General features: G+C 43.0%; 1 protein-coding gene across 2 annotated transcripts; it reads right to left on the minus strand.

Annotated features, from left to right (window-relative positions):
- Positions 1-227: 227 nt before the first annotated feature.
- Positions 228-22,884, minus strand: RUBCNL (rubicon like autophagy enhancer). Of its 2 annotated transcripts, XM_030476766.1 has the most exons (16): positions 22,766-22,884; positions 22,086-22,197; positions 19,861-19,969; positions 15,792-16,472; positions 12,406-12,491; positions 8,919-9,126; positions 7,965-8,069; positions 6,340-6,382; positions 5,842-5,974; positions 5,190-5,335; positions 4,403-4,467; positions 3,110-3,348; positions 2,316-2,377; positions 1,427-1,580; positions 1,216-1,306; positions 228-705 (listed from the first exon to the last, which is right to left on the minus strand). In XM_030476766.1, the coding sequence occupies exons 2-16, from the start codon at positions 22,155-22,157 to the stop codon at positions 593-595; spliced, it is 2,307 nt and encodes a 768-aa protein (XP_030332626.1). In that variant the 5' UTR covers positions 22,158-22,197; positions 22,766-22,884; the 3' UTR covers positions 228-592. The 2 variants fall into 2 exon arrangements, with proteins under 2 accessions (XP_030332626.1, XP_030332627.1); XM_030476767.1 differs by lacking the exon at positions 19,861-19,969 and having other exon boundaries at positions 22,766-22,883.
- Positions 22,885-27,582: the final 4,698 nt, after the last annotated feature.

Here is a 27,582-nt window from a genome sequence, read left to right on the forward strand (position 1 = left end):
ACAGCCACTGGGTGGGCATCTAGCAGCAGGCCAAGGTCAACTCACAACAAGTTGTTTCATACATATGATTAGGAGAAACTTAAAATTCACTAATTTACATTAAGCATTTGCCAGAACAGAATTTCAGACCAGGATCTGCCTAAGGCTTGCAGACAAGCTCAAGAGCTTTTGAGAGAATGATTTCATATTTTACCACTTTTTTCTATTTCCAAAATGCAACACAGGTAACGCTTTCCAACACTCATTTACTATCTATACGTTATTTGCAGAATTACAGGGAAGAATAATTTTGAATGCAAAAATATAGTATCAAAAATCTTACATACAAGGACAAAACACACCAACAAAAGGCTGCTCACAGAATTAACATCCAGTCTTTCGGTCACCAGTTAAGATGAAACTCCTTTAGGGTGAGTTTTCAATGATGATATTAAAGTCTTTTTCTTTTTTTCCTTTTTCTTACCCCCCAAAAAGGAGACAACCATTAAAAATAGTAATGTCTAAAACAACATTATTTAATTCTTAGCCAGGCACCTGAAGATTTTGCTTTGAGCATCTTCTGAAAATCAGCAGTCATCAGAGGAACCCAGCTTCAAGGAGGCACCAGTGATGGAGTTTCTGAAAGCGTCCTCCGAGCTGCGATCCGCAGACATCTCGGGCAGCCTCCAGACTTGAAGCAAGCTTTGTGAAAGCATGTTTTGCACTCTGTTCATACATACAAGCAGTTCAACATTCAGGAAAAATAAATAAAAATAAAAGAAGAGTGAATGGCTGTGTTCCTTGAAGGATGTTCTATCTAGTTCACCCAAGTATAAAATGTAAGCCAGAGACAACAACCACCACTATAATAACTACAATTTAACATTTTGGCAAGATTTACAGGATTTACAATGAACAAGATCTAATACAGCAGCAGTATAACACTGTCCCATGCTCTCCCTCATGCACAGACCCAAAAAATCAGCCTCCCCCTGCAGCCATAGTTATGCTCAGGCAAGTCCCTGGCTTTGCTCTCTGAATGCACTGATGCAAGACAGCTGCCACAGCCTGGTTTTCAAAGATACATGCTACTCATGGCTTTCAAATACACATGCTTTCAGTGAAGCAAGTTCTCAATGTTTTCCTTAAATGAGACTGAAAAGTTTTACACACCAACGTCCCTCCCCCCTCCCCCCGCCCCAAGGAAGAAAGAAAAATGTTTGGTCTGGAACATACCTGTGCATCTTTTGCATTTGACAATCTGATGTGGAAATAGCAGATCTGCACTCTGACAGAATTCACAGATAAACCCCTTCGCTTGACAGAGCTACAAGGACAGCAAAAGAGTTGATTTACTTTTAATCTAAGAAAAAACTATTTGGGAATGTCAGCAGGGATACTCCTCACACTAGCAGCTGCAAGGACACCAAGAGCCTTAGCTTCTTACCTCACAACCATCCACATGAGAGGTGGAGCTCTTCAGAATGTCCTTAAGAAGGGGCAGTAACTGCCCTCGTTTGATCTTCACCAGATCATCCAGTGAGAAGAGATGCAGCTCCTCTGTCAGATGGCTGGGAACCTGTTCGAATTCTTTCAGTATACTGCAAAGAGACAGAAAAATCAAGTTACAAGAAGCTGTTTTTCAAGTATATTTGAAGAAGACGCCTCTTCTGCTTCTCTAGTCACCCAGGCATCATACAAGGCAAATTCATGCTAAATCCTACCTCCCCTCCCAATTTGAGATCACATGTCTACCTATTAGTTATGCCCAAACTATTAGTTATATTAGTTATAACTATTAGTTATAGTTTGGGGAGGTGAATACCACAAATCTTTAATTTGCAGCAACAAGCATGATCATGTTTTGGTATTTTCCACTTTGGTTATTACTTTCATCTGAATGTGTTTATAAAACAAACTGAACTAAGCATTATGACCGATTTCTGGAAGAAATCTTTAAACCCTCAGGGAACAAATTGGTTAATTTTCTTATTTTCTAAGACAAATAATCTTGGAGATATACAGGAGTATCTTTGACTTTTTACGAATGAATGAGAACCTGAGACAGAACAGGAAAGACTATACACCTAACAAAAAAATCATTCAACATTTAAACTCAAATATCTAAATATGGTACAAGAAACAAAGCCACCACATACAACCTGTTCTTCACTCAACATTTGCAGAGTAATAGAAGGAAGTTTTGTTATCAGAATTTTCTCTAATGATATTAACTCATTTAAATCTACTCTCAAATGTCTCTAGAGAAGAAGGCTCTATAAGCACTGCACACGCATTCTAATAAACTGTTTTTCATACACAATCATGGTCCATACCTTTCTCCAAACCTGCAGGTTTTCAAAAGCTTTTTTAAATGAAAAAGCTGTTCTTGCACCTCCTAAAAGATAAAGGGGAAAACAAAACAATTTTTAAATTAAAAGCAATTGCATTCATGTATTCATATGTAAGGAACACCACTATTTGAGTCAGCAACCCTTGCCAGTACATCAAGCCACACCTAAAAATAGGAACTTCACACTCAGAACAGAATTAAACAAATGGATTTTTCTAATGCATGAAAGGCCAAGGAAGGCAAAGGCTACTTTTATTCATCAACAAAGGAAGCAATTCCTACCACTACCAATGGCTCCATGTCAGCACACAAGATTCTAGACCCAAACCTGTGTAAGAACAGGTAAGTTTCTCCTCAGCCAAAAAGAGAGCACACGACAACTTGTAATCTTCAGCAGAAACACTTCCTCAAGATATAGGAGGTACAGCTCTTAGATCAGCCCAGGGTGTTTTCTCTAATGGCCCACAAAATTAAGGAGTCATTCAAAACTTCTGGAGCTTCCCAACAGCCAATTGCCAAGCAAAGGTAAACATTTACTGCACAAGCCCAGCTCCCCTCCATAAACTAAAATAGAAAAACAATGAGGAAACACCTCCCATCCTCTGGCATAAGTTAGAAACTTCTCCCTTCTCTCTCTTTCATCTGAGGGAAGAGAGGACAAGTCTAAGTGCAGAGAAAACAACTTTGCATCTTTCCCACATGCACGGCAAAGGACAACCTGCCCTAAGGAGTTCTTCTCACAGACTCAAATTCCTAATAAAAACAGGCCATACTTACCCTCACCCTCTCCATTTCTTTACTTTTTGTGTAGAGGGCTTTGTTAATACATGACACATTGAAAATTGGGTGCTGCCATATGCTCTCCAATAGGTGTTTGGAGAAGTTGCATACATAGTATTTTTTGAAGTCCCACTTCAGAAGTATTCGGGCAGGAATGGAAGACTGGGCATAGCTGTGGCAGCAGTCACAGAAGTATTTCCCCAGGTAGTCACAATAGCGGAGTCTCCTGACATATTCTGCAGGTAAAGAGCAATGAAACTGTGAATATTTCTAATACTTATGGGACATACCTCTTATCTGTATGCCTATTCTGCCTAAATAACTCAGATCTACTGGAGTGAGGGGCAAGGCATTATTTTCATAAGTAGGGGGTTTTATTATTGTGGTAAACACATGCACAAGGTCTGTACTGTGCATTAGAAGAGAAAGCTTTCCTCATTTACACATCTGTCAAACTGAAGTGATTATCAACATGAGATCTTAGAGAAACCGTTGCTGCTATACCAGCAAAAAGGAGATACAAGATAAAACACACAACAAAATACATCCACCAAATGGAAAGACAAGCTGATCCTGGAGTCACATTTGTGTAATACTTTTTCCCAGCTATATCAGCATCCCAGGTTGCTGATACTTTACAAGCCATCACAAATGCCACTCTTTTATGAGCAGCTCCACAAGAAGTCTTGAAAGCCACTTCAAAGATTTCTTAGGTAAGGTCTGGTTGTGAGACCTGTAAGTCATCATGCTTCCAAGCAGTTCCCACAACGTATCACAAATAAAACACAATCAGAATTTTGTGATCAAGATATACAGGGGAAAAAAAGCCCCACTTTTTAAAAGAGTGAAAGCACACACATTCCATAAGCTTGCATAAAACTTCCTTAAAGTCTCTTAGAAGAGACTTTTGGAAAAGTGTAAATTGGCACAGAGAAGAATTATTGAAAGAAAACATTAGAATATGTAACACCAGCACTTTCCAGCCTGGAAGCTTGATTTTTTAATTATTTTTTAATAGTTTTTCCTGTTTTGTTGTCAACTGTCATGAATTTTCACTGTGTATGAGAAGGACATCTATTAAGTACTGTATTCTGTCTGCAAGGAGAAATCCCAGGCAGTGGTAAGATCCCACTGCCTATTTTATTATTGCAGGCAAATCCAACAATGAGATTTTCCTCTAGCTCAGATAATTATACAATTGTGATACTTCTGTTGGTGAAGATTACAGCCTGATTAATAGCAGTGGATTTATTAGGGTTTTTTTTTTTTCTTTCTTGTGATAATACTTACTGCTTTCTATTGGGGTTCCACAGCCAACACATGTAAAGTTTTGGGCAGCCACCACTGCATCTCTCCTGAATACAGAGGCAAATAGTTACACCTTTCAGCATGCAAAACACAATTTAGTTAACATTCTCCCAAAGCACAAGAGAACTACACTGGCACCAGTGAAAGTGTCTAAATTATCATCAATTACTGCTTCTAAATATGGCTTCTTGCAAGAATGAAATTCTTTTCCATTTCTTAAATTGGCATCCAAATCAAGAAGGAGGTAGGAGGAGGAAATCCACATCTGCAACTGAAAAAGCAACCTGACCTGCAGCAACAGGGAATTAGCCAGTCTGCCTACTGTGTGAATTCAACAGCACTTTATGCAGCAAGACAGTAGTTTCCCCAAATACGAGCTGTTTTGTCCTCACTTTCTGAAAACCTACTACCATAAAATATCAGCAGGGAAGTGAGGAAACTCTTAACAATATTATCCAGATAGTCTCACACAATCATTTTTTTAGGAGTCTAACTAAGCACGCTACCACTGCAACACCAACCAGTTTATGTACTATCACATGTAAAAGTGCACGTTCCACATTAATCAGGACGTGCCAAGAGAGGGGAAAAAAGATGCCATCTGCTTTCTAGCGAAGCTGGTGACAGACACTGCAGAAGGCTGTGCCATGCAGTAGCTGTAATCGTAGGTTCTGTTCAATCACCCAGGCTCCCTCCATCAACTTTCAACAGATTCCAGACAAATCCCCATGCTGTACTAAATGATAATGCTCTGATCCCTTAGACTTACTTGACTGAAGGGTGAATATTAAATATAATCTGTGATCTTGGTGGGGCCCAGCCAGAAGATCCTCTTAATTTGGATACAATCTTTATTTCTTCAGCCAGATTCAAACTGGACTCAAGCTCTCTTGGAATCTCTTCTTTCAGCATAGACTATTGGAAGAGACAGACTGGTGAAGCTGAGCAGCCCATCAGTTGGACATATGTTAAATACTTAATACCCCAAGATTTTAAAGTTCAGGTTTCACCTGCATGTAGTCTCCCCTCAGTTAAACTCCCTTGTATCATAGAATCATGGAATGGTTAGGGTTGGAAAGGACCTTAAGATCCATCTAGTTCCAACCCCCCTGCCATGGGCAGGGATGTCTCACACTAGACCATGTCACTCAAGGCTCTGTCCAGCCTGGCCTTGAACATTGCCAGGGATGGAGCATTTACCACTTCTTTGGGCAATCTGTTCCAGTGCCTCACCACCCTCACAGTAAGGAAATGTTCTAAAAATTTAGCTAAAGTAAATTAATAAGCTGTAAGTACTTGTCTATTTTATTTTTTTTTAAATGCAGCTTCCCCCTTTCTCTAACAGTGAAGCAGCTGCAGTGAGACAATGATTATTTGGAGAACCAAATAAAAAGAGCCTGCTGTTTTCGGCTCAGACTCACCCTCTGCTTCGATGAGCTCAGGCAACTAGATAGCTGAACTGCAGAGCCTGTCTGCAACCAGTGTTTTCTGAAAGCTCTGCATAACTCCTGGGCTGTTGCTTCAGCAGAATTGCTGACTGGTTCAAAAGATGATCTGAAAGTGAAGCAATACAGACAGTGAAAAATAGCAGCATGTCATCAGCAGCTCTGCTGCCTCTTCTGCATCCCTTAAGAGTGTTCTCCCATCCCTTTGTTCCCATCCCCTTGCTTTGATACACCCAGATGCTCACAGAGCCGCAGCCACCAGCCTCCAGCGAGACCCGGGGACCAGAGAAACACTCTGCTAAGCCAAGCGCCACAGACTTTTGCTGTCAAGCAGCATTCCTTCCCCTTCCTTGGGAGGGCCAAATTTACCACTCCCACACCTTTCACCACCCCAGCCAGAAGAGTCACCAGGAAGCTGGTCCAGCAGAAAAGGTAGTGCCACTAGGCTATTATAGTAAAGATACACAGCATTACCTTTCATCTGGGGTGACAGACAGATTTTCAAGGTCTTCAAGTTCTGCGGTAAAGGAGAAAATTTTATCAAGCCATCTAAGAAACAAAGCTTCTGTTACTCAGCATTGTTTTAAATCTACCTTCTGTGTTACCATGGTGTCAGTTTCAAATATATTCAGCTTTACAATACCCTTGCTGGATATGGGAAATAACCTCAGCCCTGGTTGTAAACAGGCATAAGGAGTCTATCTCCTCTGCAGATCTCTGACATCTGCTGATGAAGAGTACTCCCTGGCAGCTATGCATCATATCATCACCTTAGCTTCCTTTCAAGAGCAGGAGAAATGGTAAGGAGAGACTAAGCACCTGCTAGTCCAGGTCCAGCCAGAAGGCACTCAATATAAGTAATCATATACAGAACCAACAGAGTGCACATTGATTTTTTCAGACACTGACAGATATTTGGAGACACCCATCACAAACGTGCCAGCTAATGCTAGAAACAAGTTAATAACAGGTGAGATGAACGGAATTAAAGCACACACTTCTTAATTATGTTTATACAGACAAAATATGCTTATGCACACAAAGCATTCACATTGCTAGCATTATTTCTGGCCATGCATATTGTTCTCTAGACAAATGCTTCCCCATTCTTACATGTCAAAATAATGCCTGCTACTGGAAATGCAGTTTTGGGACCTGGTTATTCATTCTTAGACTGGGGAAACAGGAGGTGGAAAAATAAAAAAAAACAACCAACCACCCCCAAAAAAACCCCACAACAACAAAAACCCCCTCAACCTTTAAAACCAAAGGGAACAATAAAATAGCATTTGTTAACAGGAAAAAATAAGATGGAGGTTAAATGTTGCTCAGGCTACTTCTAACAGTTTCTATTTCTATAATATGTAAAAACCAGAAGCTAACCAAAGAAACTCAGGATGTCCTGCAGAGAAGCAGAGCACTGGTGACTGTAAGGGGACAGAGACATTCTGCTCTAGTCTCAAAGCAGAGGGAAGGCTGCCTAAAACCTAGCCAACCTCTTTAATTGGGAAATAATCATGTCCTAAATTCTCTCAAACAATGCTGCTATAGTTGGCTGAGGTTGTGCCTGTTTCGCACTTTGCTCACCCACATTCATTGGGTTTAATCCTTAGACATAATTTCAGTCCCTACATTGAGTTTGCATGACAAGGTTTGGTAGTGGAGGGCTAAGATGGTGGGTTCTTTGAGAAGATGCCAGAAACTTCCCCTATGCCCCAAGTTGAGTCTGTTTTGCCCATGACAGTAATTGGTGAGTGATCTCTCCCTGTCCTTATCAAAACCCACAAGCCTTTCATCATATTTTCTCTCCCCAGTGAGCTGAGGGTGGCAGTGACAGAGCAGCTCTAGTGAGCACCTGGCGTCCAGCCAGAGTCAAACCACAACACCCTCAAACCAGCAAAGATATTCTTTTATAGAAAGGAAATCCTGCACTAGTCTGGTATTTCTGCATGTGTTCTAGTAAGCAGTCATGCATACATCGTTCTGTCCATTTCCTCATGTTATTTCTCCTGCAATAACATCTACTAAGTCAATAGATTTTTTCAAAACAATGCAATAGATGAAGTTGAACAATAGAGTTTATAATTTTAAAGTCTTACCAATAATTACATATTCATCCTCTGAGTCACTGTGGCAATGAAATCTGGAAACCTCATGATGTGATGGTAGATGCATTGGGGAGCTGACAGGGAGCAGAGCACAGCCTGCCCAGAACAAAGACAACACCAATTAAACTTTTCCAGCATTTATAGAGTAGCTGCCTCAAGTTATATTTGTATTTTACCGCACTTACCAAAGCTTTAGCACACAGCCTGTATTTACAGAGCAATTTTATTTTTATACACACACACAGAAAGCCAATTCTGTCATACAGCATATCCCTCTGTTTCTTAAGCTAAGAAGCTTCTAGAGACTAAACCAAAAGCTTTTATATTATTAATGGTCTCTTCCCCTCCCACATGCAAGCACACCACTCTTTTTTGCCCAGAAGTTATGTCACTTAGAATTTAGACTTAAGTGCCATCGCTAAGATCCATATTACTCATGTACTGACTCAAGCATTACGGTGCCAGGAGCATTTATTACCTTGCTTCAAACTACATGTGAATGAATACTCTGGGCAGTTTCACGCAAATCAATTGCGTGGCCTGATCTGCATACTGCAGGAGTAAGCACAGAAGGAAAGAGCCAAGCTTCAAATCCTGCAAAAAGGGATTTAAGCAGGGAGAAAACCAGCCAACTACAGGAACTTTTATATGCAAAGTTGTGCTTGGCATGTCGCATTTCAACCTTACATCTGTGTCTTATGTATTATAATTAGGATTTTTTGTAAGATGAAAAAGAAAATGTGAGCGTTCAAAAGGAAGAATTTGACATACAGGGAAAACTCTTGTGGCATAATGATCCCCAGAGCACAGAGCTCTCAAGAGACTCGAAGAAGGTAACAGAGGATTTGGTTCTAAGCAATGCCCAAATTGATTTAGTATTTTCTTGCACAAAAATAAATGGCAAAGGCTGTCAGACAAGGTTGCATTACAGACTAAGTAACTTGCCTTCATAACCACTGTCTGAAGAGGCAACAGAGGAATCAGACTTCTTCACTCCAGGGTAAGAAGATAACTCTGAATCAGTGTGATAGCTGCCATCTGATCCACTTGCTTCCTCCACACCCCAGGACTCTGATTGTTGGCTTAGGATATTACATTTCATTTTTTCTAACGATGCTATAATCATATCTGCAACAAAAAAGTGTGCGTTTTCCTGCACGCAGGATTGGAACACTCGTTAGTACACAGCATATTTCATACTTGCTTAAGATGAAGTGAAATATACTTTTTCAATTCAAGAAATAAAAAGGTAAAGCTATCTCACTTTTCATTTAAACACCAACAAACCCCAAAAAACCAACCAACACTCCAAGGGCAATTCAGAGACAACATGCAAAAGGCAACTGCCCAGATAATTGCCTCACCCTTGATTAGAAAACACAATTTACTTCTATCTTACCCATCCATTAGACAAAAAGAAACTTGATAACATGCCTAATTGATGAATATGCATGCATTTTAAAGACACAGTCTTCTAGTTACACTGCATTATTTAGCATGCAAGTGTGAATCCTGTTAATAGGATTTAATTTCAAGTCGGTGTGTAAGAGCAGTTTTGCACGCATGCTAACACGGATGAGGCCAGAAGTGGCAAGTTTTGGAGAGACTGTAGATCTTCGGGTGGTGGGTAGCAGAGAAGTTAGTAAAATGCTTTCATGTGTTAAGAGTTAAGGCAGTGAAGTAGGGAATATGCAGTGAAATAGTTTACACTGTCAACTCAAGGCTGCTAGAAAGTCTGCGATAAGGGTAAATGGGAGCCGAGCTCCCCTGTGGTTCATACTGCATTAAACATGTAGTGCTTTCATAAAGCTGCATTTCCCTGCCAGACAACCCCTCCCCATGGTGTCCCTTTCTATCTTGCCTGCCTGGGTCACCCATTCTCCAGAAAAAGGGAGTTAGTAAACCCACCTCTGGTACCACTGAGACATCCAGACAAACCTGGGGTCCCTGCTCCAATCCCTTACTTCCTGTGGTCTAACAGAGCATCCCACCAGCCCCACCTGAGCTACTGCTGCTGCCCTGGGCACAGCTTCTCAGCCCAGGCTCAGCTCAAAAGTGGATGCATCATGGAGAGATAGGCGCACTCAAGTGCATGGATGGAAACCCTGAGAGGGCCAGGATACTCTCCCACTCTCCCCTCAACTGCAAGTGTTTATATTGTGCAAAGCTAAACTCCATCTAAAAAAGCCTGCAGTACCTAAGGCTAGAGATTCTGAATGCAGAATAATTAAAGCTTTTTATAAAGTGGCTTATCCTCAGAAAATTGTACCACTCAACAACAGTATACATAACACCCTAAAAAAGCATGAAGTTTGCAGAAGCATGAAGACAGACATCAGTGTTTAGAAATAGCTAAAACTTAAAGAGCACAACAGACACCACTGCTTTCTTATCACTGTTTTGTTTTCTCAAAGCAGAAATATATAGTGCTCTATTTTTGTCCATAGCCAAATGCATTTAGAAGAGATTAAACTCAACATTAGAGAGATCCCACAAGTCCCTGTGGGTGTTTGAAGAGACTTTTTATCTTTCCCCTAACACTGATTAACACCGTTTGCTTGGTGTTTCTCCAGAGACAACTTTCATTGAACTTCAGGACACACTATTAGCAAAGTAAAGAATTAAGAAGCCTTTTTCGTTTTGGCAGATAAAGACGACACCTCCTACTCTGAAGATTTAAAAAAAGCCCATGTGGCACTGGTTAACCCCAAGCTAGCGGCAGAGCCCAGCATATCAGCACATCCTGCTGATAGAAGCAATTATGAGCTTATCTGGGAGCACTGCACTGCAAAAAGATGGAACAGGATACAGGCGCTCCTGTACTTAGCATGACTATCAGCTTTCAGCTCTGCCTGCTGCTAAGTCTGTCACCCTAGGAAGCAGCCCCAGCTCAGCTGTGACACACCAACCTGCTCACTTCTCTTCCCTCCCACTTGCACCAGTGAGAAGCCCTTTTTGATTATCTGGCCCATCTCCTTCCTGGCACACAACTACAATTCTCAGACTTGCTGACACTACATGTACCTTAAATTTTCAGCCTCCTGAATTTCAAAGAGATTATTTTACAACCCAAAAGTGTTTTGGGTTTTGTTTGTTCTTTTGTTTCGGATGGTTGGTTTGGTTTTTTTTGAAAGGTAGCTTCGCTCATAACGCACTGAGCTCTTGGTATCTCTTAAGCTGTAATCATGTCAGCCACCAATAACCCGCACAAGAGAGGTAGCTGATGTGATCTTGCCTCACTCAATAGTTCTCAGTCTGTGGTTTCTAATACACATATCTACTCATTGCTCTCCTGGGGGCTGAAAGCAGATTATTTTTGGTTCACACATTACAGGGAAACATCAACTCCTTCCTGAAACACCTTTTCACAAAAAGCAGTATCTAAAGCTAGTTTACAATTTTGTTGAATTTTGGCGTGTGATTTACTGGGTGGGTTTTGTTTTAAAATGCATTTTAGGGACACCGAGAGCTTCGAATCAAATGCAGAACTTACTGTTCCAACAAAACCAGTGCTGTGCACAAAGAGGATTACCTCTTGGACCCAGGATATGGGACCTAATGGACACCCACATTCCCGGGGGAGGGGGGAAGGTAGGGGGAAATAAATTTAAAAAAAAAAGATCTCCTTTTCTAGGCATATTTTTAAAGCTCTTTTGTATCAAATCCTACTCATTGCAATAACTATAATATTAACACCTCTTTACCAACTGTTCGGAAAGATTAACATTTAGCACACACAGTTATTTGTGACAGCATTATCTCCTCAACTTTATCTCTGTTTATAAGCTCAAGTGGGCTGCCTATCCGGCCACACACCTAATACCATTTGGACCCCTTCTCCAACTTAGAAACCATGAGAAACTGCTTAAATCACTGCAGATGTTACAGTTACTGTGCTTGTTATGCATATTGTAATTTTTATTTTTTTTTTTTTACAGCAAACTCACAGGATCATAAGCACGCACACAAAAAAACCCCCAACACCTCTCCCTACCTCCTGATAATAAAAAAGCATGAGGTAAATCCCATCCATATGCATGTACTTGCAACAAATCCTACGTAACATGTTCTAATGTAACTTTAAAGTGACTACAATGATCGTAAAGTTTGGTCTCCAGGAATGTGTTGGAAAATGTTGGAATGAACAGTAGAAGTGCATAGTGTTCTAAAATATTTCCATTATTTTAAAATAATTAAACTTTTTAATTAATGTATTAAGACTCAATATTAAGTGAAGTAGTAGGCATTTTAGGTTTGTAGGTTCACCCACAGAGGGGAAGAAGAGGGGAACTACAGTATTTCTAAAGATTTCTAAAGATAGATCTAAAGATCTGCCAGAAATTTCTGTTATTGAGAAACACCTCCTGTCAATTGGCTTTGCCACTACAAAATGGAAAAAAATGATTATGGCAATAGTCTTTGATGTCCTCACCTTCTCCACATCTTCTGGAAGCATGCGCATGTCCTGCAATGAACGATTCAAGGGTATAACACTTATGTTCAAAGGAGAAGTAGAACCTGTAGGTATAACAAGAACTTTTATCAGTTATTTCTTTCTCTGCAACTCCCAGGATTTGTATAGGGTGATTTCCAGAAAGCAAAGCAAACTTTCTTTCCTACAACTGAACACTGTTTGGGCTGGAGACTGTGGTGGAAGTTAAGCAGAAAGAGAGAGGTATCTGGGGAACACGCTGGCATTTGAACTACCCTGGCACCCTGAAGCATGAGTAACTACCAGGGAAGCATGGTTTAAATGCCATGCGGTGACACCACCACTGTGCTCCCAACACCAGCCCTCTCCCATCTACAGCCTGGACTGCTCCTGACAAGCACAGTCAGAACCTCAGGCTGGGATTACAGCGATGCACTGCAGTTTGCAACAGAACCAGCTAACATTGCTCTCTGCTCATTCACAACTGCTGGAAGAAAAGAGAAATCTCACTGCTGCCTGGGCTTGCAGAGAGATGCATCAGCCTTAAAAGATTCCCTGAATCACTGCTGGTATCACGTGACTCCAGCAAGTTTGGAAAAAACTTTGCCATTCTGTTTTCATACCTCTAGGAAATCTCCCTCCTGCAGCCAAATAAAACCCGTACTGCATGGCGATACGTACAACTTGGGCAGACATTACCTGCAGTACTCCCAGCTTCCCAGAATAGTAGTTTTCTTCTCCTGGCATTCACTGCTGAGTATGATGAGCATGTGAAACAAAAATCAGATCTGGGTCTGATGCAAACACGATATGGTTGCCTTTCTGTTCCTGAGCACCGTTGCCTGGTGGCTGCTAGGGCTGGGGAAAGAGCTCTCAAGAGCCACAGAAGGAGGTAACCTTGATGCATGCGCAGGTTAAAAGCAAGAACAAGCCCCGTGAACTGCCAGTGACACACCAGCCACAACAAAACTCCCAGAAAACATCCAAATCAGTCACTGGCTCTTCATTAACAACGACATCTCTGAGACAGCAATGGAAAGGATGACAAGTCAGGAGGTGCTCTTGTGTAATTCCTGCCTTAAAATGAAGCATTTTATTTCTTCTTTTTCAGTTTACCATTTGCTTTTCCCATCCTCATAGTCCTGCCCAATGAGACCTCACTCCCCTTTGCTCCAGGTTAAGCAGTGGCAAGTTAAATGGTTGGAAGGAAGAAGGAATGATGAAATGCAGGAATTTTCACTTTGTACAGAACAGACCAAAGCCTAATGCAGATAGAGCCCACCACACAGCGCAGTGTCCAACAGGATCCTGGCTTGTGTGAAGGGTATTTTTAGTAAAACCAAGGGCAAGACTTCTCCAGCCATCTGGCTGCCATATTCCTCCATTTGCTTCCTGAAGAGGCAGCAGCATTACTGACCCAACGCAAGCTTGTGACACGTCCTACTCATGCCAGAAGATCCAGTCACGCACAATTTATTTGTTCTTACACACATGCCTCACAGTCCCCTCTGACACCAGGAGCCTGGGCTGTGTGTTCCAGACCTGGCTACCCAAACCTGTGTGACCGGCCCCAGCCAGCTCCAACTGCCAGGTGCAGTTTCTTTCTCTCCGATGGGCACCTCTTAAATGCAGGGGGGCCAACAAAACACCCAATAGAAGGAAACCACCATAATCATCGCCATAGTAACTGCTGACGACAGCCTATCCCAGATGACAAAGTTGTTATTAAGAGCTCCCAGTTCTGCAATAGCACATGCCTATTTGAGATCTTGTAGGCAGCATGAGGCATTGGAGGAGCTCTAAGTGAATAGCTAGGAAGGACCAGAGCTTGGAAGTGCAGCTCAACAGTGTGTCACCACTAGGACTACTACTGACCAAAGGAGGAAGAAAAAAAAAAAAAAAACCAAGACAAAACAAACAAACCACCCAGGCTTTGCCATTTTTGTTTATAATACAAAGACAGGCTAACTACTCTCTGCTGCTTGCCTTCTTTCCAGTAGAAAATCAGTTGCACTATCTTTCCAAGGCTCAGTATCTAGTAAGAATATCAGCCTTCCAATATCTAAAGTGGGATAGATTTCCTGCAGAAAATCAGGAAAGGGTCTTTTTACAAGGGTGTCCAGTGACAGGACAAGAGGGAACGGCTTTAAGCTGAAAGAGAGTAAATTTAGATTAGATATTAGGAAAAAAGTCTTCACTATGGGGGTGGTGAGGCACTGGAACAGGTTGTCCAGATTAGCTGTGGCTGCCCCATCCCTGGAAGTGTTCAAGGCCAGGTTGGACAGGGCTTTGAGCAACCTGGGCTAGTGGAAGGCATCCTGTCCATAGCAGGGGGCTTGGAACTGGATGATCTTTAAGATCCTTCCAACCCAAACCATTCTGTAATTCTATGAATAATCCCTTAGCTACAGATAACACCCTTAATAAATAACAAAAATGCTTCATCTCACTGTAGCAAAGGCTGTATCAACATTAGGTATTAAACATGAGGGGACTGTTCCCCTGCCCTAGCCAAGGGGCAGGGGCCCTGCCCTGCAGCCCAGGAAGGCCAGCACACCTCATGGAAACACACGGAGTCTCAGGGTCCAGCCAGCTGCTCCAGGCCGTCTTGGGGCAACCATGCTGAACATTCCCACTGAACATGGCCTCGCCTATGGGCCTGTGCCACCCTGAGCTGCCTGCCACTGCACCAACAGAAGCCATCCTTTGCTAGCAGCCCTCAGTCTGCATCTCCTCAGAGAGAACACACGGGATATCCATATGGTCTGAAACCAGTGAGGCGTAAAAGATCTTGACCTGTATTGGATGGAGCTATGTGTCTCTGAGACTGTGGATACTCTTGGAAAGGGGAAGAGAAAAAACAGTCCCACCTTGGCACAAGCCAAGTTAATACTAATTACATTAATGTCCTGCCTCCAAGTTCCCATAATCAAAGGACTCCCCCTTCTCCAGCTCAGGCCAAACACAAGATGTCCCAGAGAGAACACACACACCAATTAATCACTTCTGAACACCCAGCTCCACACTGTGAGCTTTTGGGAGAAGGGTAATAGTGAAGACAAAATAAAGTTGGTGCAAGCCTCATCCAGTGGATGTTCTACATTGCTCACAACTCAGCAATTTTTACATTTCACCAAAGATTCCATGCTACAGAAGCATTTCTGCATCACGAGACAGACTACTGCAAGCATGAGTGCTTCCTGTTTCAGGAACCACATTCCAGCTCTCTGGTTCTCCTTTGGTTTTTAAGCTCTTTCTCCCCTCTTTCCCCTCTTGAATGACAGCATTTGTCTAATTCGCAATCATCATAAACAAGGCCCATTTCTGTTACAGCTGTCTTTCCTAGCACAGAAATCTTAAAACAGAAATGGACTTGTAAAAGTTACCTGTTTGATTGACTGGCTCTGACTGGGAAAGTCTACTGGGAGAATTGCTGTCACTGTTGCTGACAGGCACAGGCTCCAGCACAGGCTCCAAAGCATCAGGGTATTTCAACAGATCTGCTGGCTTACCAACAGTTGAACTGGAAAGAAACCTTGTGAAAGTCAACTCCTGTTTGGGGGAGTTATGATGTTCTTTGCCAGAATGCAAAACAGCTGATGTGACAGTGCCTCCTGTTAACGTCACCTGGGTAAAGCAGTCCTGCCTCAGAGGGGACATGTCTGAAAGACTGAAACCATTCAAGGAGGAAGCAGCAGGATCATCATCAGAGGAACGGGAACTAAAGAAAGTATCCAGTGAAGGTTTAGAGGAATCACAGCACGTGTTGTCCCAGCATGCCCGGTGCCTTGTAAACCGAATGTCTGTTTGTGCACAGACAGCGCTGTGATGTGCAGAATCACTGTCACTGTCATCACGGCTATCCCCAGCACTGCTTTCTTCCCACTGTTCCACATCACTGTCTGGATGCTTGGCTCCTTGCATTGTGGTCTGCTCCAGCATCAAAGAGGGCTTCAAACCAGATGCATTTAAAACAGACACTAGAATGTCCTTGATAGCTTCAGCACTGTTTGGGTATGATCCAAAACTTCCAGCATGTCCAATCACTGCTGGCCTTGAATATTTGTCTGTTCAGGAAAGGGAAGAAACCTAGAGATTAGGAAACAATCCTAAGAAAAGGTTAATTTAAGATGCAAAATACACATTATTTTTGACACAAGTGAGAAAACAGGAAAGAGCTGAATTCAAACACCATTCTCTGCTGCCTCTTTCTGCAAGAAAGCTCTTGTTTTCTGCAGTCTGGAAGCAATTCTGTCATTGATAAGGCTAGTTAATAAACAAACAGTAAAGTATACTGCTGATAGCCAAACACAATTAGTTAAGCTTTATTGGTGACTGATAGCATGCTCAAAAACATCATTGTTCTACAAAACTGGATGAGGTACAGTTACTGATACTGGTTCCACTGCCAGTAAAAGAGAAGGTCACATTACAGCAAGATATATGGAAGATCAATATAGCAGGAAGAAAACAAAAAATAGACACATAGGAATAAAAGGTCATATGCTTGGTTGTTTCAGTTCAGTCAGGCACTCCTCCTCATGCGGAAAAGGCTAAAGTAACCTTCAGTCCACTATTCGTAGGGGTGGCAACATTTACATGAACCCATAAAGAAAAGCAGCTCTGTCACACCAAGTTCATCGTAATATAATACCTCTGAAGGAATCAAAAGTACAAACCTGCAGTTCAACTGAAAAAGGACAAACTGCTTTTCGTGGCAAACATGGCAACATCAGTGTGATGTACAAGTGTGCAGTGTCACCAGTAGCTATTCAAGAATAAAGTGAAGTCCTATACCTTGAACAAAAAGCCTCACAGGAACTGCCATCATCCAAACAATTGAGAGATTAGACACAAAGTCTAAGTTCAAGAGGAAGCTATTGACCACATCACAACAATGACGTTAACAACTGTCTCAGCTAGGGAAGATAAGCAGGTTGTAAAACTCTAAGAATAGATACAGTCAAGAAGATTAATTTCCAGAGCAAAGAACTCCTAGTTAGGTCCAGGAGGAATGTTAAACACTGCTGGTGAGAAAAAAAAAACAACAGCCAGTCTTGCAGCCTACAGACTTTGCCCAGAGGTTGCTCTCCCTGGACATCTCTCAACGGAAATCAGTAAACCATTCCACAAGTCACTCATCTGGAAGCCAGCATGCACTCAAACTGCATGATAAGAAGGTTTACTAATGAAGGTATCAAAAACAAAACAAAAAAAACCCACATACTTTTGCTCTATACGAAAAGCAGTCCTTGTCAAATGAAAGTTGAAAAAGTCATTACCAACATCACATATAAGCTATACTGCATGAGCTGCTAGCAATGCTGTCCTAGTAAAGCCAGGTCAAAATAAGCTGAGTTCGTGAGCAATGGGGATCAGCCCCCTGCCATGTATAAAGCACTTGCAGAAATAGCAACAAAACTGCATATTTTACTGGCTGCATTTGCAAAGAAACACCCTGCCAAAGTAGCCCACCATGGCAGTGTAAGGGCAGGAGCAGGAAAATAAAAGCTTTCAAACAAACGTATTTCAATCTTTTCATGAAAATAAAGCAATTTTGGTAGCTATCAGCATTTAAATTGCACAGGAATATCTTAACCTGGGCTGCAGACTGCACCTTTTCTGTGTAAGACAAAACTTTCAGTCTTACTGAACTCTTCAACTCTTCTGCTCTGCTCTCCTATTACAAAGCCAAACCCACCAAACCCCGCATTTTAAGCTACCTCCAGAAATAGGCTAGTTCCAACAAAGGGAAAAAAAAAAATAAAAAAATATCAGTTTTGTAACTGATATTCATGTGAGTAATTACAGTAATCTATTAAAATCTGGGAAAGTATTTCTTGAATGAACAAAGATTTACACTGCCAAGAAACATCTGAATGGTTCAAGTTTTCTTACTCTCGAACACTCAGAATGCCACCATAACTAAAATGGTCAAACCAACATTCAAAAGGCAAAAAACCCCAATACTTCCAAATCGTATAATAGACCTTGATGTTGCCCCATCTTCAAGGCCAGTAAGAACCATAGAACAGTTACAACTAGAAAAGTTCTTAAGATCACCTAGTTCCAACCCCCCTGCCATGGGCAGGGACACCTCACACTAAACCATGTGGCCCAAGGCTCCGTCCAACCTGGCCTTTAAACACTGCCAGGGATGGAGCATTCACAACATCCTTGGGCAACCCATTCCAGTGCCTCACCACCCTCACTGTCAAGAACTTCTTCCTTATATCTAACCTAAACTTCCCCTGTTTAAGTTTGAAGCCATTACCCCTTGTCCTACCACTATAGTCCCTAACGAAGAGTCCCTCCCCAGCATCCTTATAGACCCCCTTCAGATACTGGAAGGCTGCTATGAGGTCTCCATGCAGCCTTCTCTTCTCCAGGCTGAACAGCCCCAACTTTCTTAACCTGTCTTTGTACGGGAGGTGCTCCAGCCCCTCTTATCATCCTCGTGGCCTCCTCTGGACTTGCTCCAACAGCTCCATGTCCTTTTTATGTTGAGGACACCAGAACTGTACGCAGTACTCCAAGTGAGGTCTCACAAGAGCAGAGTAGAGGGGCAGGATCACCTCCTTTGACCTGCTGGTCACGCTTCTTTTGATGCAGCCCAGGATACGGTTGGCTTTCGGGGTTGCAAGTGCACACTGCCGGCTCACGTTAAGCTTCTCATCAACCAACACCCCCAAGTCCTTCTCTGCAGGGCTGCTCTGAATCTCTCCTCTGCCCAACCTGCAGCTGTGCCTGGGATTACCCTGACCCAGGTGCAGGACCTTGCACTTGGCTTGGTCCAGCTTCATAAGGCTGGCATCGGCCCACCTCACAAGCGTGTCAAGGTCCCTCTGGATGGCATCCCTTCCCTCCAGCATATCAACCGAACCACACAGCTTGGTGTCGTCAGCAAACTTGCTGAGGGCGCGCTCAATCCCACTGTCCATGTCGCCAACAAAGATGCTGAACAGAACCAGTCCCAACACCGATCCCTGAGGGACACCACTCGTTATTGTTTTCCAATTGGACATTGAGCTGTTTACCACAACTCTTTGCATGCAGCCATCCAGTCAATTCTTTATCCACTGAGTGGTCCATCCATCAAATTGATGTCTCTCCAATTTAGAGACAAGGATGTTGTGCGGGACAGTATCGAACGTTTTGCACAAGTCCAGGTAGATGACGTCAACTGCTCTGCCCCTGTCCATCAGTTCCGTAACCCCATCATAGAAGGCCACCAAATTGGTCAGGCAGGATTTCCCCTTAGTGAAGCCATGATGGCTGTCACCAACCACCTTGTTGTTTTTCATGTGCCTCAGCATGCTTTCCAGGAGATAAGCAAGGTTCCCTCTCCAACCAGACTATACTTGTTTAGTAACACAACCATTGATAGCTTTTGCTACCACTACAAGTACCAGCAAAGCTCCCCAGAGGGAGGCATTTTAGAACAAACTGGCATACCTGAGAGAACACAGATTTGAGGTGTTGGAGCGAGGCAGCTAATCCTTGCTGAAGAATTTGAAGAATACGCTGTCTCAGTGAAAGGTACCTTTAGGCTTTCGTGGTTTAACTAGAACAAGAACACACAGGCAGATAATTTGGTTATAAGACAGCAGTACTCTGGTAATGACACTCACAGTCATCCCAGCAGGAGGAACACCATGCTAAGGCCTTCTAAACACTGCCTGTGTTTCTGATTGTCTGCAAATCTCCCCAGAAGCACGTGCCATCTGAAAGAGCACTGGCATCTCAACTCTGCATCTTGCCTTTCATTCCAGAAGGCAGGTGACCAAAGAAACTCTCCACCGTATGAGAGCCATGCATACGTTTAAGGCATATAGGAGATATGAACGCTGAACCATATGCCTATATATCTGTCAAAACAGCAGCAGTGAAGTGGAAAAGAATTCAAGGAACCACCAATCTGTAGCTGGAAACACAGGCCCATTTAGATGTATGCAAGCTATGAGCTAAGTCTGTGAAGCCCAGGTTCCACATACACCTAATGCATGTGCTGCTTGATCTCCCAGCTGTATCAGCTGGGTGTAAGTGTGGTCACATAATCACATCTGCCTAATTTGGTAGCACATAGCATGTGTGGTTCACGTCAGCAACACGGCTGACCCAGAACAAAGCAAGAAGTGACACAAAGACATAATACTTGACCTGGCATAGAGCCTGCCAGTAGAAGCTGACAAAAATTCTGAATGCATTTGAAGTGACTGAGCAGGTTTATACCAGATCAGCATTTCCCTTAGTGTGGACATGACGCTTACGGTTTGGTATTTCTAACCTCAAAGCTGGATTTACCATATTGTCAAACCAGGTTAAGCTGAACCAGGGCAAGCAGTTTAGCACAGATACCAAGGAGCTAAATCCAGCAAGGGAGTAAGATACACTCAGGACAGCAAAGCAACAGGTCTCCTACCCAAGCTCACAAAAGCTTGTCAGGGTCACATATTTGTCGGGCACACCATCAAAGTGTGCATTAACCAAGGTGTACCTCCTGCCTTTTCCCCACTCTCAACATGGATGAGATGTCTCCACACGGAAGCATCCTTAGGATGCCTCTTGCCCTCCCCTGCACCCTGTGATCCCACACAAAGAGAAAGGACCTTAAACACGTGCTGTTCTCTGCCACCCTGTGTTCATCCCTACATTCCACCCATGGGAGAGTGAGGAGACTCAGCGAGCAGGTCTAGTCCAGATGCCCTTCAGACTCATGGAAAGCAGAAGAAATTAAAACCCACAAGGAATTTCCCTTTTAACTGAAAAACAACATTTCAAGCCAAAAATAGTACACTGAATTTCAAATATTTAGTGTTTGATTATGACAGTGCTTAGAAAAAACTCTCTTCAGTATCAGTGCTTTCTTTTTCCCCCCTCCATGCACTTGTTTGGAGAAACGGTCATGTAGGCAGGCTTTATACATATAAATACCATATAGTCAGTATCACTGCCTAAAGTAGTTCTTACAGGAACTCGGGTTTTATTCATTAATTTTTTTTAAAAATGGTCTTAATACCAGTTATTAACAGACTCTACTTCTTAAGACATATCCACTACCACAACTTGACACCAGGCTGAATGCAACTACTTTATCAGTAAGTGTTAAGTGTCTTAAGATTTTTTCTTTTTTTCTAACAGTGCTCCGACCCCTTAGATCTTATCAGAAGCAAACAGTGTTCTGAGAATTTGGATAGAAAGATTCCCATTTACTTTCAAGAGTGAAACTAGATAATCTTTAAGATCCCTTCCAACCCAAATGTCCCTATGGTCCTATGTTGAGACTTCAACTATATCAGAGCTTAGGAGAGAGCTCCTTTAGTATTTAATTATCGAACTAAAAAAATCTAAAAAAATAAAAAAATAAAAAAAATTAAAATCACAAACCAAGATATTGAGCACTTATAAGTAAATATGACAACAGAGACGCATAGAAAGTACCACAACATGCTGTCATAAATAATAAACCGCACTTTGACATCTTTCATAGCATAAACGAGTCGGCCTTTCTGCCCTCTCAATATTGGGAATGTATTTCCAACATTAATTCTATAATGAAACCTCCAGCATTTAAAGTATTTACCACATCCCCTGACAAGTAAAAGCTCTTTCTTGAAAGACGTTCCTGCAGCTAAGGGAAACACTGAGCCTCCACTGCGATGCCCTCTTCCTTGCCTTACCTTTTCAGTGTTGGGGTGCTTGAAGACTCCCGGTCTGCTGTAGCTGGCCAGAGGTAGCGCATGGAGAGACATGATGGGTCAGCATTCCTGGGTGGTTGTTGTTGTTCCGCACCTGGAAGCGATAAAGAATTACAATCGCCGCCACGTTAACCGCGATTCTCCATGTGTTTTCCAGGCTCTACATTTCATACTGGGAACTGTTTGCGGTCTTGGCTTTGGCACGCTTATAAGCTTACAGAAAAGCAGAGCTCAGCAGCAATGGAATTCCGTGTTAAAAAGACACGAACTTAAAACGAACAAAAAAAAAAAAAAAAACAAAGAAACAACAACAACAAAACGAACGGGAATGCTTACCACAGGCATCAGAGGAAGGTATTAATCCGTTTATTGGGAAAGGAGGAAGAGACGGATCGGACTTGGCAGCCCCGAACTCCGTATCGGTGGGGCTGCTCCCCCCTCCACCGGTGACCGGGCAGGGGAAGGCACCGGCGGTGAACAAAACCCGGCTCCGTCGCCCCGGCACGGCGCTGGGAAGCCGCGTACGCCCTTATCACGGAAGCGCCCAGCCCGCCGGGCAGCTTCGGAGAGCGTTAAACCCTGAGAGAAGCACCCCAACAACACCCCGCCGCCCGCACCAGGCTCCCTGCCAGACACCGGCCTCCCACCCGCAGCCGTCGTACCTGGTTCCTCCAGCTCGCGGGTAGCACTCCCGCCCAGCGGGCACGGCACAACCTCTGCAACCGGCGCTGCCGCCGCGGCGGCGAGCCGCCCTCCCTCTCGGGGCGAGAAAGGGAGCGAGGCCCCGGGGCGGGGCCTCCCGAGGGAGGGCGGGGCCTCCCGAGGGAGGGCGGGGCCTCCCGAGGGAGGGCGGGGCCTCCCGAGGGAGGGCGGGGCCTCCCGAGGGAGGGCGGGGCCTCCCGAGGGAGGGTGGGGCCCCGCCCGCAGCCCCGACCGTGGTGAGGGGCGGTGCGGCCTAGCCCGGGGTGGATGCCTCAGCCGGTCCGCCTCTCTGGTTAGGGGAGGGCAGCCGTCCGTGCCACAACACAACCTGGAAAAAACAAACCCAAGCAAACCCAAACCACGACGAAAAGTGGATGTGAGGAGCGGCTCGGGACTCTGGGGTCGTCGAGTTTGGAGAAAAGGAGGCTGAGGTGCCATCTGCAGCTTCCTAAGGAGGGAAAGTGCTGATCCTTCCTGAGGAGGGGAAGGGCATATGGTGACAGGACAAGGGGGAATGGCTTTAAACTGACAGGAGATTTGGATTAGATCCTAGGAAAAAATTCTTCCCTGTGAGGGTTGTGAGGCCCTGGCACAGGTTGCCCAGAGAAGCTGTGGCTGCCCCATCCCTGGCAGTGTTCAAGGCCAGGTTGGATGGGGCTTGGAGCAACCTGGTCTAGTGGAAGGGGAGGTTAGAACTAGATGATCTTTGAAGAGATCTTCCAAGCCAAACCATTCTGTGGTTCTGTGAAACACTGGAACAGAGTTCCTGGAGAGGTGGTCTATGCTCCAAGCCTGTCAGTATTTTAAGAGGCATTTGAACAATACCTTGATAACTTGCTTTAACTTTTGGTCAGCCCTGAAGTAGTTAAGCAGTTGGACTACGTGATCATCATAGGTCCCTTCCAACTAAATAGTCTATTCTACTCTATTCTAAACCCAAACAAACCCAAGATAAGTCAACTGGGAGTGAATGGAGGGTGTTTCCTCAAGTGGGCGGGGGATGCTGAGGCCCGCAGGCAACATGTGCAGACGCACCTCAAGGATCAGCTGTACTCCAGGATTTGCAACCAGCTGGCGTATTAGAAATGACAGATCCAGTCTCACTTTGCTTTTAGAAAGGAACTGAGCCACCTGCCAGGCCTGTCTGTGAGTCAGCTGCCTTAGAGGGCTCACAGCAAGTAAGCTGCAGTTCCTACTAGCCAGTTTGGGCTAAAAATAAAGTGAAGGAATGCTGAGCTGTATTTGTGGAGCTAAAAAAATTGCTGATGGTCCATAAAATGAATATATATATGTGTGTGCAGGAACTTAGGAAGTTGCAAACCATGAGGAAGTAGAAGGTAGAGTCCAGATGGTGCCATGCAGAAATAAATAGAAGCAGTAAACAGAATGCAAAACAGAGCTGCAGCTGAAAATCTGGCTTTCAGATGCTCTGGAGTAATTGCCTCCCTTTTAAAGCACAGATGATGACTTAGCCCGTAAATGGGGCAGTGCATTTGAGCTGTGGAAACCTAGAAATAGCCGCTGGCCAAGCTGTACAGTTGCTGTCTGAACTTGGTCTGGATGGGACTTTAAGCAACCTGATCAAGTTGAAGATGTCCCTGCTTCTTGCAAGGGGGGGTTGGACTACATGATCCTTGAAGAACCATTCCAATTCAAACTATTCTATGATCGTATGGTATGTGTTTCAAATTCCCAGCTATGTAATGGTAATTTGTAAAAATAAACTCTACTTTTGAGACACACATTCATACGGGGAAGAGCAGGTAGTAAGGCAGAAAAGCCTGTAGATTTATTTGTAGTACTTACTAAAGCCTGGCAAATATCCAGCTAGGGAATTTGTGCTTTATTCCCATAAAGTTTTCAAAAATCCTTACATGGGAAGAATTATACAAATGCAAAATATTAAATATGTCTGAAAGCAACACTGCACAAAAAGAGCATTTTTACATCCACTTAGTGCTTTTTTTCTCTCCATGATGCTCTCTTTGTGTATATGTGTATTGTCAGGAATCCTTGTGTTGTGTCAGACCCTTTGCTTGAGATGTGATTAAAAGCCTCTCTACTTTTCACAGATATCACCAACAGAAATCCTAGAAAACTGGACAGATGCAGAATGACAAAGGAAAAGAGGAAGGAAATGCTGGACTGTTTTTAAAGTTGACAAGGGGGAAACTCAACAAGGCCAGGGTGCACCAAACTGTTGTCTTGCCCTAATACCTGAATAACCCACACTGGCTTAGGAAGACTGAGCCATTTTGTCTAGTGTATATGCCAAAACAAAAAGCATCAACAAGAACCTGCCCAAAACCTTCCAGCAGAATGTCAAAAACCAGAAGAAAGATGTTGTGAGCAGAGACGGTGGATTAAAAGCTCACATCATCGGCCTTCTGTAGAGGAATCTTCCTACTTCCCACATCTTGGGTATGGAAGTAGCTCGGAAACACCAGCAGTAGCCAAGATATACACCACAGTGAGATCTTTGAGTTATAAAAGAATAACTGAGGAGAACTGAAAGCAGATATCCCTAGTGTCTTTAATACAGTTTATTTAAACATGTTCAAGGCATTGCTCCCGACAAGGGGCCAAGACTCCATAATGTTTGCATCAGACTGCCTAAAGGAAACAGGCCTTCTTTTTAATTCAAGGAGAGGAGTATTTTTTATCACACAATTAAAATAGTTCAACTTGGCAATTATTGGAAAACTTCTACAGTGAAGCCCCCAGAAATGCTTTTTTGTTTGGTTGTTTTTTAAGTTTTACGGCTAATGTTGCATAATGACTGAATTCTACCATTTGAAAAGAGTCATTATTCCTAATTCTCCAGGAAAGAGCTACTTGGCATGAGCTCAAAGTTAAAAATATCATCAATATGCTAAAAGAAGAAAGTCTAAAATAATTGCATGTAAAACCAAAATAATTACAAGGATAGGATAATTATCCCAAGCCAAAAATACACCCAGGAAATGGGTGGTCAGCTGACCCTCTAAAGAATTCCAAACATGCATCCAGTCAAAATACAAAACATGTCTGAGGATGCTGGTATTCTGGCAGAGGACGACAGCTTGTGACAGTGTCCTCAGCTTTCCACACGGCTACTGGACTGCTGGCCGTGCTGCTTCTGAGTGAGCTACCATAGCCTCAGTTTGCTGGTCAACCTTACAGTGCTGAGGCACATCTCCATCAGAGCAATCACATCCCGGGTATTTATTTACAAATATGTAGTAAATGTTACTACAGCCAAGGACCATAATATCTTTGACAATTCATTTAATCCTAGTAGTTTGATAACTTCATTTATGAGGAGGGAGTGAGCATGGTACTTAATAGCCAGCTGGGGTTAAACCATGACATAGTGGTACTATACAACTGCCATAATTAACACCCGTTCATGGTTTAGATGAGATTAAGCCTTTTTTAAAGACCCTGTAGTGACTGAAATGATTGTCATTAGAAGACAGAATCAAGTGTCCATCCACACATTCTTTTAACCAGTGGAGAAGAGGACAGAATGGAGCTGATCTCAAGAGGAGTAGAGCTGGGCTCGGGAGGTTAAGGAAAGAAAAATAAAAAGACCTTGCAGTTTTCCATTAAAATCAGGTTCTAAAAGCTTTCCAGTACTGTCCATTTCAAGGCAGATGGAAAAACTTGGCATCTTGGGAAGAGGCTAGTTCTTACAGCTATGAACTGAACATGAGAAACAGTTAAAAACCCCTCACTTTTGGATGTTTTTAATAGTAAACTCTCTACCAGTACAACTGCTGAGGCAAGGATTATGCAGTGTGTTTTAAGTCAGTAAAATACCATATGGACATGTATATTTAAGTAACTTCTGGGTTTAGCCTGTTGTGCAGCTCAGGATGCAACTATTCCCTATGAGTACAGTTGAAAAGAAAAAAAACAAGCCACAATAATTTGGAAACACAATTTACAGAGCAGCTTCCAAAGTGAAGTGTGTGGGGAAGGGTGGATTATGTAGAAAAAGGGAGAAGGGTGAATCACACAGGAGATTAAAGACACAGGAAATGGAGACACTTAAGAGCTAACTCTCAAATATGCAAAGTAGAGAGTCAAGCTCACACACTGCTTGCCGATGACGGTGGTTTCCTGGCACGAATGTGTGACAGAGAGAGAACAGACACTTAACATTGACTGTACTTCTCCATGTCCCATCTGAGTAGATACATCGTATGTTTTCTTGGATGGCAAAACTGGCTTAAGAAGTCCTTGCCCTTGCTGCCGGCTACCATGTCTCATAGTTATGTGTTCCCACATTTACACTGCAGTTTATTGCTCTTTCAGTTGCCAGTGCCACTGTAATTCAGACTACACATTAAAAGGAAAAAAAGTTATTATATTTTATTATTAAATTACATTACTTAGCAATCCAACGTACAGAACAGCTCCACAAGGCTGAGACAGATGAGGAAGTGTGTGTGTATGTAAGAAGAAAAAGCAGATGGGGCAAAATGTGAGGCTGGTTGCTTGTTAAACCAGCTTTGTCATAAAAGAAAATGGATCAAAGAGCTACAGCTGGATCACTAGACTAGTCACTTGTAGAAAGATGTTTTTTCCTTTGTTTTTCCCATCACAGATACTGAATAACATACTACTGGAAAATAATTTGCTCCTCTGACAAAACTTCTGTAGCAAATCAAATTATTTCACCTGCATTAAATAATGCAGGAAGTCACCCTAAGTAAAAACACTAAGAATCGTAGCTGCAAGTAGAGAAAGTAAATGATCAAGCAGTATTAGTCACTGCAAGTCATTAAAGTAG

This window comes from Strigops habroptila, chromosome 2 (genome assembly GCF_004027225.2).
Source record: "Strigops habroptila isolate Jane chromosome 2, bStrHab1.2.pri, whole genome shotgun sequence".
Classification (NCBI taxonomy): Eukaryota; Metazoa; Chordata; class Aves; order Psittaciformes; family Psittacidae; genus Strigops; species Strigops habroptila.